The sequence below is a fragment of the Rana temporaria genome, chromosome 3 (genome assembly GCF_905171775.1).
Source record: "Rana temporaria chromosome 3, aRanTem1.1, whole genome shotgun sequence".
Taxonomy (NCBI): domain Eukaryota; kingdom Metazoa; phylum Chordata; class Amphibia; order Anura; family Ranidae; genus Rana; species Rana temporaria.
Window position 1 is genome coordinate 41,544,240 of NC_053491.1, and position 18,473 is coordinate 41,562,712.

General features: G+C 41.8%; 1 protein-coding gene across 15 annotated transcripts in view; it reads right to left on the reverse strand.

Moving 5' to 3' along the window:
* Positions 1-18,473, reverse strand: part of LOC120931214 (probable serine/threonine protein kinase IREH1) — a 90,884-nt gene that overhangs the window by 26,298 nt on the left and 46,113 nt on the right. For 5 of the 15 annotated variants that reach the window (XR_005747843.1, XM_040342441.1, XM_040342443.1 and 2 more), the window contains exons 1-6: positions 6,016-6,101; positions 5,741-5,898; positions 5,101-5,232; positions 3,994-4,164; positions 2,964-3,118; positions 66-198 (exon numbers count right to left, since the gene is read on the reverse strand). Coding sequence is in view for 14 of the 15 variants with exons in the window: in XM_040342441.1 (XP_040198375.1) it covers positions 66-198; positions 2,964-3,118; positions 3,994-4,164; positions 5,101-5,118 (477 nt within the window). In the remaining variant the exon portion in view is untranslated. The other 10 variants (XM_040342436.1, XM_040342432.1, XM_040342435.1 and 7 more) reach the window with 10 other exon arrangements.

Below are 18,473 nucleotides of genomic sequence, written 5' to 3' on the forward strand. Positions count from 1 at the left end.
TAATATGGTGAATAAATGCCATAATCATGATCACATTGGACAAGTAGATGAATGGTTTTACTTACCTCCGGGGCCCTGTAGACATATGTTCCTTCTGTCTCTGTCCTTGTCCCAAACATATTTGTTAATGCCAGACCAAAGTCGGCCAATCTTATATGACCACTGGAATCGAGAAGAACGTTATCAGGCTTCAGGTCCCTGTGAAGAAAAAGAATGTCAGCTCTGCAGCTCATACAATTCTTACATTATTATAGCTTTCACAAAGCTCCCTTTTCCTAGCACTGCCTTAACACAGAATGATATGTTTCAGCAAACAATCATTTCTTTCATGAACTGATTGCAGTACATGGTAGCATAACAATCCGTGCCAGTCAACATACATTGGTAATTCAATTAACTATAGGTGGGTATCTACCCAGGCAGTAATAATATCAATTATAGTATCAGTACATAACGATATAACCTAATAAGTATAAAAATCCAGTAGATGGGTGTTATACTTTCTCTCCTACAGAAATGGTTTAAATGACAGTGAGGGGTTAAGACCTGGTGGGTAGGTTGCCCTTTGGTCAAAGATCCAGCGTGCCTCACGTTGCAATATTTTTTTGTCAAAGTCTCCACCTCTCTGGGAGAGGGATGACTTCTAAGGCAAAAAAATGAAATGTAGGACGGGTCATAACTGTGGTTTAACCTCACATGTTTGCATATTGGGGTGTAAAGCAGTCCTGTGTCCAAATAGTACAAATGATCCTTTATTCTCTTTGCAAACGGTAGTTTTGTCTTGCCTATGTAGAATGCACCACAACGGCACTTGGCTAGATAGACAATGCCAATTGTGGTGCAGTCTGCAAATGTCTTGGATTTCAAAAATCCACCTCTAGGTAATAGGCAGCCATCACCTTCCTGAATCCATGGGCAAAAATCGCAAGACCCACATTTATAGGTGCCAAGTACCTCAGATTTTTCCATAGCTAGTACATCAGGGGAAAGGTGACTATGTATTAAACCATCTTTGATGGACCTAGATTTTCTATACACAATTTCCGGTTTTCCTGATACATATTTAGAAATGATGGGATCCTCTGAGAGAAAGTGCCAGTTGTTATTGATCAGGTGGCGGAAAACATTTTGATGGGTACTAAACGTCGTTACAAGCTTAGTAGTACAATTCAGTTCCTTTTCCTTCTGTTTGAACAATAGCACCTCTCTCGTATTTAATTTTGATTTGGCGTACGCCTTTTTGAGCACATTTTGCTATAGCCTCTTTTGAGTAACCGTAGGAATAGGGCATAGGCCTCTTGCTCAAAGTCCTCCTCTCTGGTGCAGTTACGGCGAAGTCTAAGATATTGGCTATATGGTATGCTTTGTACTAGTGATCGTGGGTGCGAACTTGAATAATGCAGGGTGGTGTTACCTGCTGTCTCTTTTCTGTACAGGTTGCTATATAATGTACCGTCCTCATTCAAAAAAAGTCTAAGATCAAGGAAGGGGATGTTTCTAGTGTCAGATTGAATGGTAAATTTCAGGTTAAACTCATTAATGGATAGGTATCGCATGAACTCAGATAGTAGCACAGCACTACCGGTCCAGATGACTGGCATACGATGGGGCACGAGATGTCCCCATCGCAACCCCCTGTACCTGGAGGTAAGTGGAACCGTTGAAAATGAACATATGATTAGTCAGAAAATGTTCAAGGAGGATGGTCACAAATTTACAGAGTTTCCAGTTGTTATGATCCTGTTCTCGCAGGAAGGAGGAAACAACCCCAATCCCTTTCTCATGGGGGATACTAGTGTATAATGCTTCGATGTCTATTGCTGCCAATATGGCACCAGGTGGTACAACCATCCCTTCAATAACTTTCAGTAATTCTAAGGTGTCTTTTTTAAATATGAGGGTAACCCCGTCGCATGCGGTTTTATTTGTGTGTCTACGTATTTGCTGGCTGTTTCAGTGTGACTTCCGATGCCAGAAATTATCGGACGACCGGGAGGATCTTTGATGTTTTTGGGTACTTTTGGTAATGCATAAAATGTTGGAATTATCGGCCATTTGATTTCAAGGTATTCCCTCAGATCCCTATCAATAAGGTTCTGCTGTAATGCCTGAGTAATAATAGATAAGTAATTAGATCTAGCTATAGGAATTTCGTCTTCGGATATCATTCTATACCAGTCAGTGTTACTTAGTATTTTGTTGCACATTTTGACGTATTGTGCTCTCTCCATCACTACCACGTTCCCACCTTTATCAGAAGGCTTAATGATTAATTCATTGTTCGTCGTAAGTTGGGTAAATGCCTGTTGTTGTACTCTGGACAAATTATTATGCATGACCTTGGGAACAACCAAGTTCTCAATTTTGTTTTTTAGTTTGTTTCAGGAAAGCCCAGACTGCCGGAGAGGTCTGCAAGTTTGGAAATTTTTGGGACTTTGGTTTAAATTTACAGGGTTCAGGTACCTGTTCCATTTCTAGATCATCGTCCTCAGTTGTGAGGTCGATTAAATCATCAGATCCCTCATTTTCGTCTAATAGCTGAATAAGAATTTTTAATGCCCTGAAGTCCTGCACCTTAAAGTCTTTGTAGAGTTCCTCCTCTTTATCCACTTTAATAACGCTCGCCATAAACTGAAAAAAAATCATCCGGTTCAGTAAATTCACACATTTTAATGTGTGTTACAGTCCTTACTCAACAGAATTTGATCACTTCATCAACTTCTGTCAAAGGGAAATACTGGAAAATATTTCTCAATTAGCAGCCACTGGTCAATATATTCCAATAGCAGCTGGTGCCACTGTAACAATACAATGTGCTTGCAAAGGGGGATTCCTACATCCACCTCACTATTTTTGCTGAATGCAAAAAAACTAACAATGTATGACCAGCTTACAATATTAAGTGTTAAGGCAGTAGGGGGGGGGGGGGGGGTGTAAAATGATTGAACTGTTAAGATCATTACCTGTGCACTACTCCTCTGGAGTGCAGATACTGTAGCCCACAAATCATTTCTGCTGCCAGGATCCTGATGCTGCTGATGTCAAGGGCTGGATGTCTATATATCACTTTAAATAGATCTCCGCCGCATAAGTAATCCATAACGAAGAATAGGTGGCCCTGAAGAAGAAAATACAGACAGGTCATTGAATGAATTTCAGTTAGAAGCTCTGAATCAAACATTTAAATTTTCTACCAAAACACGCTGCATGACATCTATCTCTATATGGCTCTATCTAGGTTTTCTTCACTCCATGTACAGATATAAGTGACACCACTCCACTATTTGCTGTAGGGTCCCCTTTTTAGGTAGTCGCTGCAAATACTGGAAGGTTCCATGTGGAAAAGACACCTATACTATACTCAGAAGTACTGTACTTTCTTTTGGTATGGTGTCCCTGGTGTCTTCCCTTACATATGACTAATCTAATATATGGAACTCCTGGTAAGTCTTAAACATCAATGGACTCCAATGCTGTATTCACTACACCTATTTCTTAAATACTATCAGTAAAAATAGCAAAAGATGTTTTTCCGTTAACTTCCTATTCCTCGTGGCAGGTTTTATATTGGGAGAGGAACAGGTATCAGTGTGACCAGTCAGACTACATTACATTGTATAGCGCTGCCCAATGCGCTGTGATAGTTATCAGTGTTGTGAAACACTGTTTTACCAGAAGGCTGGGGGCGGGGCGGTGACCAAGCTCAATTATTTCACTACGGCAGTAAAAAAAAGTCAGGTCGCTGACCCGGAAACATTGTCTGGCAGGGCTGCTTGATCACAAGACTGGCTGAATAAATTGAGAAAACTTTTGACAGGCGAGACATACATGTGTCCCACCCGCATATTACACTGCCTGTGCGGAGTTCTGCTTTAAAATGCAGACATGCAGATGTCAAGAAGCAATGTTTGCGCTATTGTATATTACACTTTATATACAGTTTACCATTCATTTGATATTTTTGGCTTTGAACTTTTCTAGAAATAGACTTTCCTCCGTTTGAAACGCTGCATAGGCGCGGGTACAGAAAGGGCTGCCCCCCGCCATCTCCAGAACTTGGCGTTCAATGATGAGGGAACCTGGGTCATCGGCTATCATTGAGCTCTTGCTTATCATCTTTATGGCTACCAGTGTATCACTCTCTCGGTGGGTTGCTGCTACCATCTGTAAGAGAGGGATGGTTAGTACATCAAATTTTCTATGTGCTCTACCCAGGGATGGACTGGCCATAGGGACTACAGGGAGTTTCCCGGTGGGCCAATGGCTCAGTGGGCCGTTTTTTTTTTTAAAAACATAGATGCTGCTTGGAAGACTTTTTGTAACGACCTGGCAGCGCCCCAGTGTGAAAGCACTCAGGCTTTCACACTGGGACTGCAGCGGTAGCGTTTTTCAGTCGCTTTACAGGCGCTATTTTTAGCCCAAAAGCGCCTAAAAATGCCTCAGTGTAAAAAGGGGTCCTACACTCACCCCCTCTATTTTACACTCACTCTCTTTTTCTTACACTCACCCCCCCCCCCCCCCCCCCCTCTTTCTCTCTCTCTCTCTCTCTCTCACCCTCTCATGATATACAATAATGGATGTAGGGGCCTTTTGGTGGGCGTGATTTTTATTTTATTGAATTAAAGTGGGCCGGTCTGGATGAAGTCCAGGGACAAATTTTTGTCCCAGTCCAGCCCTGGCCTCTACCTATAACATCATTACTAGACCTAATTTCTTGAGGCCCATAAAATATCAGGACAGTACAAATCCCCAAAATACCAATGTACTACCCTGGGGGGGGGGGGGGGGGGGCTCAGCTTCACATACACTGTCTCCCAGCTCCTGAGTGTACAATAGCCTCAAATAACAGAGCCCTATAGCTAACAAATGTAATTCCTCTCCCAGGCATAAAACTGATGTGTCAGATGTAAAGTAAAGCTAAAGTAGAAAATAAAAATGCTGCACAATTCAGAATATTCAGATTCTTTCATTAATCTGACCTTAATGGCTTCTCTTTAAGCAAAACACCCCCCCCCCCCCCCAAAGTGTCATGATTGGTCATAGCCAAATGTCTGGAGACAGGCAAAGCACACCACACATAATGCTGACATTTCTACTTACCTTTCGCACTCCGAACATTTTGGGGTCATCAGAATTCTTCTCCACCTCCTCCCAGTCCACGCCTTGGAAAAATGGGTGCTCTCTTATGTTGATAATGATCTATTTGCGCATGTGGCAGTTTTTGCACAATAACTGTTGGGGGGGGGGAAAAGAAAAGCAAAAAACATAAGAAGACAGTAAAGGCATAAAAATTCTAAAATGTCTATTTATAAAGCCCTGCGGTCTCCACACGGCGCTGACAATTTACATCCTAGTAAATGTAGAGTGCAATTACTATTGCGACAACACATCAACAGTAGGGTAAAACTAACCTGTTTCACGACGGTCTAAACCCAGCTCACGTTCCCTATTAGTGGGTGAACAATCCAACGCTTGGTGAATTCTGCTTCACAATGATAGGAAGAGAGGATGATGTGTTCTCTGCATAATGCTGCAAAGAATATTTCCTTATAGGAGGAGAGTGATGTCACATGACTTGTTTCAAGGTCATGTGACAGGTTTTCTCCACCTTCTAGCATACTTTATCATTAGGTGGAATGTGGCTTCACTTGTTTCAGAGTTCTGAAGCAAAATACAAACCACATTTCTAAAGCATTCTGGCTGATTGGCTACTTTTCTTATGGAATCACTACATACGTACTTTGCGTAGTAAGTCCAGGAGGTCAGGATCAGCATCTTCTGGATATTCCAGATCATCAACACGTATTGAATCCATTGCCTTGTCTTGGTCGTCATAATCATAAAATGGGTGAAATTGAAAGGCCGTCTCAAAGAGTAGGATTCCAAAGGAGAAGTAACCTGCCGTATATATATGTGTGTGTGTATGTATGTGTTCTCTTTAATCCGGGCATAATATGGTGAATAAATGCCATAATCATGATCACATTGGACAAGTAGATGAATGGTTTTACTTACCTCCGGGGCCCTGTAGACATATGTTCCTGCTGCCTCTGTCTCTGTCCTTGTCCCAAACATATTTGTTAATGCCAGACCAAAGTCGGTCAATCTTATATGACCACGGGAATCGAGAAGAACGTTATCAGGCTTCAGGTCCCTGTGAAGAAAAAGAATGTCAGCTCTGCAGCTCATACAATTCTTACATTATTCTAGCTTTCACAAAGCTCCCTTTTCCTAGCACTGCCTTAACACAGAATGATATGATTCAGCAAACAATCATTTCTTTCATGAACTGATTGCAGTACATGGTAGCATAACAATCTGTGCCAGTCAACATACATTGGTAATTCAATTAACTATAGGTGGGTATCTACCCAGGCAGTAATAATATCAATTATAGTATCAGTACATAACGATATAACCTAATAAGTATAAAAATCCAGTAGATGGGTGTTATACTTTCTCTCCTACAGAAACGGTTTAAATGACAGTGAGGGGTTAAGACCTGGTGGGTAGGTTGCCCTTTGGTCAAAGATCCAGCGTGCCTCACGTTGCAATATTTTTTTGTCAAAGTCTCCACCTCTCTGGGAGAGGGATGACTTCTAAGGCAAAAAAATGAAATGTAGGACGGGTCATAACTGTGGTTTAACCTCACATGTTTGCATATTGGGGTGTAAAGCAGTCCTGTGTCCAAATAGTACAAATGATCCTTTATTCTCTTTGCAAACGGTAGTTTTGTCTTGCCTATGTAGAATGCACCACAACGGCACTTGGCTAGATAGACAATGCCAATTGTGGTGCAGTCTGCAAATGTCTTGGATTTCAAAAATCCACCTCTAGGTAATAGGCAGCCATCACCTTCCTGAATCCATGGGCAAAAATCGCAAGACCCACATTTATAGGTACCAAGTACCTCAGATTTTTCCATAGCTAGTACATCAGGGGAAAGGTGACTATGTATTAAACCATCTCTGATGGACCTAGATTTTCTATACACAATTTCCGGTTTTCCTGATACATATTTAGAAATTATGGGATCCTCTGAGAGAAAGTGCCAGTTGTTATTGATCAGGTGGCGGAAAACATTTTGATGGGTACTAAACGTCGTTACAAGCTTAGTAGTACAATTCAGTTCCTTTTCCTTCTGTTTGAACAATAGCACCTCTCTTGTATTTAATTTTGATTTGGCGTACGCCTTTTTGAGCACATTTTGCTATAGCCTCTTTTGAGTAACCGTAGGAATAGGGCATAGGCCTCTTGCTCAAAGTCCTCCTCCTCTGGTGCAGTTACGGCGAAGTCTAAGATATTGGCTATATGGTATGCTTTGTACTAGTGATCGTGGGTGCAAACTTGAATAATGCAGGGTGGTGTTACCTGCTGTCTCTTTTCTGTACAGGTTGCTATATAATGTACCGTCCTCATTCAAAAAAAGTCTAAGATCAAGGAAGGGGATGCTTCTAGTGTCAGATTGAATGGTAAATTTCAGGTTAAACTCATTAATGGATAGGTATCGCATGAACTCGGATAGTAGCACAGCACTACCGGTCCAGATGACTGGCATACGATGGGGCACAAGATGTCCCCATCGCAACCCCCTGTACCTGGAGGTAAGTGGAGCCGTTGAAAATGAACATATGATTGGTCAGAAAATGTTCAAGGAGGATGGTCACAAATTTACAGAGTTTCCAGTTGTTATGATCCTGCTCTCGCAGGAAGGAGGAAACAACCCCAATCCCTTTCTCATGGGGGATACTAGTGTATAATGCTTCGATGTCTATTGCTGCCAGTATGGCACCAGGTGGTACAACCATCCCTTCAATAACTTTCAGTAATTCTAAGGTGTCTTTTAAATATGAGGGTAACCCCGTCGCATGCGGTTTTATTTGTGTGTCTACGTATTTGCTGGCTGTTTCAGTGTGACTTCCGATGCCAGAAATTATCGGACGACCGGGAGGATCTTTGATGTTTTTGGGTAATTTTGGTAATGCATAAAATGTTGGAATTATCGGCCATTTGATTTCAAGGTATTCCCTCAGATCCCTATCAATAAGGTTCTGCTGTAATGCCTGAGTAATAATAGATAAGTCATTAGATCTAGCTATAGGAATTTCGTCTTCGGATATCATTCTATACCAGTCAGTGTTACTTAGTATTTTGTTGCACATTTTGACGTATTGTGCTCTCTCCATCACTACCACGTTCCCACCTTTATCAGAAGGCTTAATGATTAATTCATTGTTCGTCGTAAGTTGGGTAAATGCCTGTTGTTGTACTCTGGACAAATTATTATGCATGACCTTGGGAACAACCAAGTTCTCAATTTTGTTTTTTAGTTTGTTTCAGGAAAGCCCAGACCGCCGGAGAGGTCTGCAAGTTTGGAAATTTTTGGGACTTTGGTTTAAATTTACAGGGTTCAGGTACCTGTTCCATTTCTAGATCATCGTCCTCAGTTGTGAGGTCGATTAAATCATCAGATCTCTCATTTTCGTCTAATAGCTGAATAAGAATTTTTAATGCCCTGAAGTCCTGCACCTTAAAGTCTTTGTAGAGTTCCTCCTCTTTATCCACTTTAATAACGCTCGCCATAAACTGAAAAAAAATCATCCGGTTCAGTAAATTCACACATTTTAATGCGTGTTACAGTCCTTACTCAACAGAATTTGAATACTGGAAAATATTTCTCAATTAGCAGCCACTGGTCAATATATTCCAATAGCAGCTGGTGCCACTGTAACAATACAATGTGCTTGCAAAGGGGGATTCCTACATCCACCTCACTATTTTTGCTGAATGCAAAAAAACTAACAATGTATGACCAGCTTACAATATTAAGTGTTAAGGCAGTAGGGGGGGGGGGGGGGTTGTAAAATGATTGAACTGTTAAGATCATTACCTGTGCACTACTCCTCTGGAGTGCAGATACTGTAGCCCACAAATCATTTCTGCTGCCAGGATCCTGATGCTTCTGATGTCAAGTGCTGGATGTCTATATATCACTTTAAATAGATCTCCGCCGCATAAATAATCCATAACGAAGAATAGGTGGCCCTGAAGAAGAAAATACAGACAGGTCATTGAATGAATTTCAGTTAGAAGCTCTGAATCAAACATTTAAATTTTCTACCAAAACACGCTGCATGACATCTATCTCTATATGGCTCTATCTAGGTTTTCTTCACTCCATGTACAGATATAAGTGACACCACTCCACTATTTGCTGTAGGGTCCCCTTTTTAGGTAGTCGCTGCAAATACTGGAAGGTTCCATGTGGAAAAGACACCTATACTATACTCAGAAGTACTGTACTTTCTTTTGGTATGGTGTCCCTGGTGTCTTCCCTTACATATGACTAATCTAATATATGGAACTCCTGGTAAGTCTTAAACATCAATGGACTCCAATGCTGTATTCACTACACCTATTTCTTAAATACTATCAGTAAAAATAGCAAAAGATGTTTTTCCGTTAACTTCCTATTCCTCGTGGCAGGTTTTATATTGGGAGAGGAACAGGTATCAGTGTGACCAGTCAGACTACATTACATTGTATAGCGCTGCCCAATGCGCTGTGATAGTTATCAGTGTTGTGAAACACTGTTTTACCAGAAGGCTGGGGGCGGGGCGGTGACCAAGCTCAATTATTTCACTACAGCAGTAAAAAAAAGTCAGGTCGCTGACCCGGAAACATTGTCTGGCAGGGCTGCTTGATCACAAGACTGGCTGAATAAATTGAGAAAACTTTTGACAGGCGAGACATACATGTGTCCCACCGCGCATATTACACTGCCTGTGCGGAGTTCTGCTTTAAAATGCAGACATGCAGATGTCATGAAGCAATGTTTGCGCTATTGTATATTACACTTTATATACAGTTTACCATTCATTTGATATTTTTGGCTTTGAACTTTTCTAGAAATAGACTTTCCTCCGTTTGAAACGCTGCATAGGCGCGGGTACAGAAAGGGCTGCCCCCCGCCATCTCCAGAACTTGGCGTTCAATGATGAGGGAACCTGGGTCATCGGCAGGGATGGACTGGCCATAGGGACTACAGGGAGTTTCCCGGTGGGCCGATGGCTCAGTGGGCCGTTTTTTTAAAAAACATAGATGCTGCTTGGAAGACTTTTTGTAACGACCTGGCAGCGCCCCAGTGTGAAAGCATTCAGGCTCAGGCACTCAGGCTTTCACACTGGGACTGCAGCGGAAGCGTTTTTCAGTCGCTTTACAGGCGCTATTTTTAGCCCAAAAGCGCCTAAAAATGCCTCAGTGTAAAAAGGGGTCCTACACTCACCCCCTCTATTTTACACTCACTCTCTTTTTCTTACACTCACCCCCCCCCCCCTCTCTTTCTCTCTCTCTCTCTCTCTCTCACCCTCTCATGATATACAATAATGGATGTAGGGGCCTTTTGGTGGGCGTGATTTTTATTTTATTGAATTAAAGTGGGCCGGTCTGGATGAAGTCCAGGGCCAAATTTTTGTCCCAGTCCAGCCCTGGCTCTACCTAAAACATCATTACTAGACCTCATTTCTTGAGGCCCATAAAATATCAGGACAGTACAAATCCCCAAAATACCAATGTACTACCCTGGGGGGGGGGGAGAATCAGGGATATTTTTTTACACTGATTGCCAGGGCTTGACAAATTTACTCGGAAACTAGGCGCCAGCTAAAAAAGTTAGGAGCCAGTTTTTTCTTTGGTATGACTCCGTGACGAGCCCACTCGGAGGAACAGTCAGATTTAACATCTGGGTCATATATAGTCCTTGTGGAGAAGGCGCCGGTGGCGGCAATTGGCGGGTGGTGGCACGTTTGGGGGGACGCCTTCTCTCTGAAGCCGGCCCAGAATCGGTATCGGAGAATTTATGTACAGGGCTGTATGCCATGCTGTCATACATGGGGCTAACATTGTGTTAAAAGAGAGGAAAACCTGCACTACTGGACTACACTGGGTATCAACAGCCCCGTGAAAAAAATCCAAACATTTAAATAAAAATATAAAAAAAAAGGATAAGGGAACAGCTGCTACCCTGTTAACATCAAAAATTGTTAGTGCGAAAAAAGGTGTGTTTTTGGCATGAAATAGTTGGACATTATAATTGGACGTTTTCTTTATATATGCACTTTGGTTTATATTAGCACAAGGCACTCTATTAGAGAATGATATATTGTTTTTTGTTGTGAACTAAGCAATATTGTGTTGTGTTTTTTTGTACATGAATTAAGTAATATTTGATACATTGCATAGGTGATATATACATATACTGTACATTTAGAGAAAATTTAGAAATTAACTATGTAATAAAAAGAAAATATAGAATGTGTGATAAAGCAGGGAAAAAATCTGCATCAAGCTGATAAAAAAAAACACAATTTGCTGTGTGCAGTGTGTGGCCGGGCTGGACAAGCTGGCAGGCATGTGATTACCTCCTATCGGCTCTCCAGCATTTCTATGAACTGCCCCCGGCTCAGCCTCTCCTCCAGCTAGAAGATCAGGGCGCACTGGTGCTGGGAGACCACAGACTCAAGATCCCCCATGTTCCCAAACTGGGCCTCTGCCTTCCGCAATAACCTAGGGGAGGGCAGCAGCAGTGGTGATGACAGGCCACTGGGGATCCCCAGCTGGATTTCACTCTGTTGGCTGCTCGCTCATCCTGCGGTGTTAGCGGCTGCTGCGCCATCCCCACTACCTCCGCTAATTGCGTTACCAGACAGTGCTCTACGAGGCCCGGGTCGCCTCAACTTTCCCGGCCAAGACCCCGCAACCTACCCTATAGCAGAGGCACCCTGTCACTGATAAAAGCCTAGGAGCCAGGGCACAATTTTTTGTCGCAACGGCGCCCTGGCGCCTGGGATTTGTCGAGCTCTGCTGATTGCTGTCATGGTGATGAACTCGGTAACAATAATCGTTTGAACTGTCATGAATGGTTTGTCAGCTTTTCTGTTGACATGCTGTGATTGGCTACAGCTAATCACATTATTCAGATTGTTGTTTTTGTGAAAGCTGTGCACCAATCACAGCATCTCTACAGAAAGCACAGCTGTTATGAATGAAACACATTGATAACAGTTGTGTACACATTGTGATCATGTGATTTATTTATTTTTTTCTCTCCTTCCCAAGCCCATGGGAGAAGAGAGGGCCTAGGTAGAAGAGAGCGGAAATCTAGGAGGTTGCAGGATAGAACCATAATGTTGTCATTGTTATTTGTTGTTTTTCTTTTATGTCAATGTAATTTGTATGTATTTTTGAATGTGATTCTATTTGTATGTTATATTTGGGTATGAAAAATAAAATACATTTAGAATACAAATTTAGGGGAGCTCTTCTGAGGTCTGTGTTGTAGACAGACATCTTTCTGTTAACTGCTATATAAATGTATTAAATTCTCTGAAATGTTATGAAAGGAATGTTGCTTTTATTTTTATTACAATGAAAAAACAGTCCGATACAGAGAGAGAACGGTTTTCACGTTTTCACTCTACAAGAGTCTGGTGATTTCTGGCTTGCTTGTTGTCAACAAATCCTTTTATGGGTGAATAAGCACCGCCCCCTCCCCACTAATGACATCACAGTTCCAACTGACACCAAAGCTGCATGGAATTCTGGGAAATACAGTGTGCAGCCTAACCATCTGTGTTTTTGTTTAAATGCTAGAACACATGATCTCAGGAAGCAAAAGACCCCAGTTTATTTTGCCTAAAAAATGGAAAAAGATTTAATAAGGACAATTTAGAGAGTTTATTATTATATGGTAACTGTAGGTTATATATACTGTACTAATAAGGCATGTCAAAGTATAACATAGCAATTCCCCAATAAGTAGATAATGATAAATATATAGTAATGAATAATAATACCAAATACATAATAATATATCATAATAAATATATTATAATAAATATATAACTGTTACAATTAATACATAATTATAATATATAATGGTACCTAATAATACATATTTTATGAATAACACATATACTGTATAATATAACAAATATTTTTAATAATGGAAAATAAAAATATATTGGTAACAAATCTAGAATAACAACAAATACAGCTATATCAATATATTATAATGAATAATATAATAACTGTAACAAATTTTATACTAGGTAATATTTAATAAAATATATAACCATAATAAATATATAATGAAAAAAAAAAATATATATATATAAATAACAGTAACAGTGTGTGTGTGATATATATATATATATATATATATATAAGGGGTTAGCTCGGTAGCGGGGGGGGGTGACCTCCTGAGTGGGTTCACTACACAATGAATTATACAGAGAGGCAGCCGTGGGTTGTTGAAAAAACAAGGGTTATGGTTTATTCTTCCATATTGCTGGAAACAAGTGCAAGCATCCAAACAGCATAAACAAAACCTAAAAATAAACCCTGGCCACTTGGGCCGTCTACCTTCACAACACAGGAACCTACCTATGGAGTCTGGCACAGCCTACTGCTGGTCTTCCAGCAGAAAACAATAGTCTTTTTGATTTTCTTATCACACGGAAAAATATCAACAACCACTTCACCTTCAGAAGTCTTCCTCAGCTCACTGCTCTCCTTAACTCAACAAGCCTCAGGATGCAGCATTCAGTAGTAATCCTCTGGACAACTTATAGAGGCCTTAATTTTTCCATTCTGAACAGCTGAAGCTATCCAACGTCCTTGAACCTTTCTGGCTACCTCTGCAGCCGACACCTGATAGTAATTGGTGAATTTTCTAAACATGGCAGAAATGTATCTCCCATCTGTGACAACACCCCCAGATTTACCTGACTTCCTATCACAATATATATACATTTGTGTGTGTGTATTTCCAAATATACAGCAGTACATAATGAGATTTATTTACAATGGATGTCTGGATCTGCCAGGTGCCTGGACTGATGGCCCTCTCAGCTCCCCTTTGAGATACTGAGACAGGCGCTCCCTGTCCCTCCACAGCTCAGCGCTCCAGTGAGTGTGGTGGGGCAGAGCGAAGAGCCACTGACAGTCAGCTTCTCTGCTTGGGGAGCTGTGAGAACCGAGCCATCGGCGGTGTTAGATTGCTCGGTTCTCAGCGCAGAGACGCCAGGGGACAGATGCTGCATCCACCTAGGTAAGTATAAATATGAGGGAAAAAAAAACATATTTCTATTTTATCTACTTCTGGACTGCCCACCGCATATACTGTGGCAGGGCGGCTCGGCTGTGTGAAATCACGTACATGTACAAGATTTCATGCATGGGGTCAACGCGCCGGCCACCCGTAATTCAGAGGAATGTCAGAACGGTGGTCTGCCTGAGAGGAAAATGGAGATCACCTGAAAACATGGATCTGTTTTCCCTGAGTCAAAGCACACCCCCTACAGTTAAAATGCACACATGGGGAACATATTTAACCCTTTGCTTGCCCCTGATGTTAACCCCCTTTCCTGCCAGTGTCATTTATTCAGTGACAGTGCATTTTTTAGCACTCATCACTGTATTGGTGTCATTGGTGCCCAACAAAGTGTCACTTGGTGTCAGATTTGTCCGCCTCATTGTCGCAGTCCCGCTAAAAATCACTGATCGCCACCATTACTAGTAAAAACAATTAAAAAAAATACCATAGTTTGTAGATGCTTTGGCCCAGATTCACATAGATAGGCTTAAATATGAGCGGGCGTATTGTAGTTACGCTACGCCTCCGTAACTTTGAGAGGCAAGTGCTGTATTCACAAAGCACTTGCGTCTAAAGTTACGGCGGCGTAGCGTGAATGTGCCGGCGTAAGCGCGCCTAAATCAAATGATGAACAGGGGGCGTGTTTTATGTAAACCATGCATGACCCCACGTAAATGACGCTTTTTTCGAACGCATGCTCAGTATCACGTCGAATTTTCAAATTAAATTACGCCCGCTCAATGCCTAGATGACGTGAACGTAACTTACGCAAAGCCCTATTCGCGAACGTTTTACGCAAACGACGGAAAATTTGACGCTGTCCCGACGTCCATACTTAACATTGCGTACGCCTCACTATAGCAGGGGTAACTTTACGCCGGTCCGACGCCTTACGCAAACGACGCATATAGATACGCCAGGCGCACGTACTTTAGTGAATCGGCGTATCTACCTTATTTGCATATTCTGCACATAAATCTACGGAAGTGCCACCTAGCGGCCAGCGTAAATATGCAACTAAGATACGACGGCGTAAGAGACTTACGTCAGTCGTATCTAAGCAAAAATCCGGCGTATCTTGCTTTCTGGATACAGAAAAAAGATACGCCGGCGCATCCTAGAAGTTACGCGGCGTATCAATAGATACGCCGACGTAACTTCTTTGTGGATCTGGCCCTGTAAGTTTTGCACAAATATTTTTTTTTATTATTTATCAAAATTGTCGGTCTTTTTTGTTTTATAGTACAAAAATAAAAACCACATGATCATAGTGTATTTTTCCAAAACAAATTGCATTTGCAAAACCGCTGCATAAGAATGCCATTTTATTCCCTAGGGTCTCTGCTAAAAATAAATGTATAATGTTTCATGGTGTTAGAAGAAATTTTCTAAGAAAACATACTGATTCAGGCTCGGTTCACACTGCAGCGATGTCCGACATCGGATGGGATTCGCACCACACCGCATGCGATGTCTGTGCGATGCGCTTTCAGCCATACAGATTGTATGGTTGAATTTGCATCGCATTCGGACCAAACTCGCACAGGACCCTTTTTTTTGGTCCGCACCGGAATCTGATCGCATCGGTGTTCACACCTATGTGATCCGATTCCTGTTCGAATTGATAGTTTGCACTGCGATCTGATTTAGGGGTGTCATTAACTTTTTTTAGTTGACACTCCCAGCAGTTTGCATAGTGCAGTGTGAAATGCCGCTGAGAGAAATGCGATGCGGGAACCCGCAGTGGATTCGCAGGGTTCCCGCATCGCTGCAGTGTGACCCGAGCCACAAACTTGTAAACCAAAAGTGTCAGAAAAAGTCTGGCCTTCTAATGGTTGGTTATAAATAAATGTTGTGTCCTGTGATATACACAGTCATCCAGGAGTGATATAATCTTGGTGAGGATGACAGACATTTAAATTTTTAAAAGTAAAAGTCCAGCCTAGAAGCAGGCACCAAAGGTTTTTTGTGGTCCCTCTGTGTCTGATTTCCTCATCATTAGGCCCTTGTTCACATTAACCACTTAGCCCCCGGACCATTTAACAGCCTAAAGACCAGAGGACTTTTTACAATTTGGCACTGTGCTGCTTTAACTGGTAATTGCGCAGTCATGCAATGTTGTACCCAAACGAAATTTGCATCCTTTTTTCCCCACAATTAGAGCTTTCTTTGATTTGGCTCTGCGGTTTTATTTTTTGCAATATAAACGGAAAATTTTGAAAAATAAATTATATTTTCTACTTTTTGTTATAAGAAAAATCCAATGAACTAAATTTTAGTCATACATGTAGGCCAAAATGTATTCAGCCACATGTCTTTGGTTAAAAAAAAAGTCAATAAGCGTATACAGTATGTATTGGTTTGCGCCAAAGTTATAGCGTCTACAAACTAGGGTAAATTTTCTGGAATTTACACAGCTTTTAGTTTATGACTGCCTATCTCATTTCTTGAGGTGCTAAAATGGCAGGGCAGTACAACCCCCCCCCCCCCAATGACACCATTTTGGAAAGTAGACACCCCAAGGAAATTGCAGAAAGGCATGTTGAGCCCATTGAATAATTTTTTTTGTCCCAAGTGATTGAAAAATGACAAAAAAAAAAAAAAAATATGCAAAAAGTTAAATGATATATTGCTCACACATGCCATGGTTATATGTGGAATTACACCCCAAAATATATTCTGCTGCTTCTCCTGAGTACGGGGATACCACATGTGTAGGACTTTTTGGGAGCCTAGCTGCGTACGGAACCCCAAAAACCAATCGCAGCCTTCATGATTTCTATGGGCGTACATTTTTGATTTCACTCCCCACTACTGTGACAGGAGTGACTTTGGGTCGGGGATTTGTGGGACTCGGCTTGCCCTGGAGAGTTCTAGAGGCTCCTTGTCCAGCTTCCCCAGGCCCTCTTATGTTTGGATCACCCTATGTCCCTAATAGGTGCACAGGGTGAATGAGAACCCCGCTATGATCTGTGCTAGTCAGACTCTATTTACAGCCACACTAGAACCTTGTAAAATGTATATAATGTGTGCTGTATATACAGTGATGAAAATAAGTATTTGAACACCCTGCTATTTTGCAAGTTCTCCCACTTGGAAATCATGGAAGGGTCTGAAATTGTCATCGTAGGTGCATGTCCACTGTGAGAGACATAATCAAAAAAAAAAATCCAGAAATCACAATGTATGATTTTTTTAACTATTTATTTGTATGATACAGCTGCAAATAAGTATTTGAACACCTGAGAAAATCAATGTTAATATTTGGTACAGTAGCCTTTGTTTGCAATTACAGAGGTCAAATGTTTCTTGTAGTTTTTCACCAGGTTTGCACACACTGGAGGAGGGATTTTGGCCCACTCCTCCACACAGATCTTCTCTAGATCAGTCAGGTTTCTGGGCTGTCGCTGAGAAACAGAGTTTGAGCTCCCTCCAAAGATTCTCTATTGGGTTTAGGTCTGGAGACTGGCTAGGCCACGCCAGAACCTTGATATGCTTCTTACAGAGCCACTCCTTGGTTATCCTGGCTGTGTGCTTCGGGTCATTGTCATGTTGGAAGACCCAGCCTCGACCCATCTTCAAAGCTCTAACTGAGGGAAGGAGGTTGTTGCCCAAAATCTTGCAATACATGGCCCCGGTCATCCTCTCCTTAATACAGTGCAGTCGCCCTGTCCCATGTGCAGATAAATACCCCCAAAGCATGATGCTACCACCCCCATGCTTCACAGTAGGGATGGTGTTCTTGGGATGGTACTCATCATTCTTCTTCCTCCAAACACGGTTAGTGGAATTATGACCAAAAAGTTCTATTTTGGTCTCATCTGACCACATGACTTTCTCCCATGACTCCTCTGGATCATCCAAATGGTCATTGGCAAACTTAAGACGGGCCTTGACATGTGCTGGTTTAAGCAGGGGAACCTTCCGTGCCATGCATGATTTCAAACCATGACGTCTTAGTGTATTACCAACAGTAACCTTGGAAACGGTGGTCCCAGCTCTTTTCAGGTCATTGACCAGCTCCTCCCGTGTAGTCCTGGGCTGATTTCTCACCTTTCTTAGGATCATTGAGACCCCACGAGGTGAGATTTTGCATGGAGCCCCAGTCCGAGGGAGATTGACAGTCATGTTTAGCTTCTTCCATTTTCTAATGATTGCTCCAACAGTGGACCTTTTTTCACCAACCTGCTTGGCAATTTCCCCGTAGCCCTTTCCAGCCTTGTGGAGGTGTACAATTTTGTCTCTAGTGTCTTTGGACAGCTCTTTGGTCTTGGCCATGTTAGTAGTTGGATTCTTACTGATTGTATGGGGTGGACAG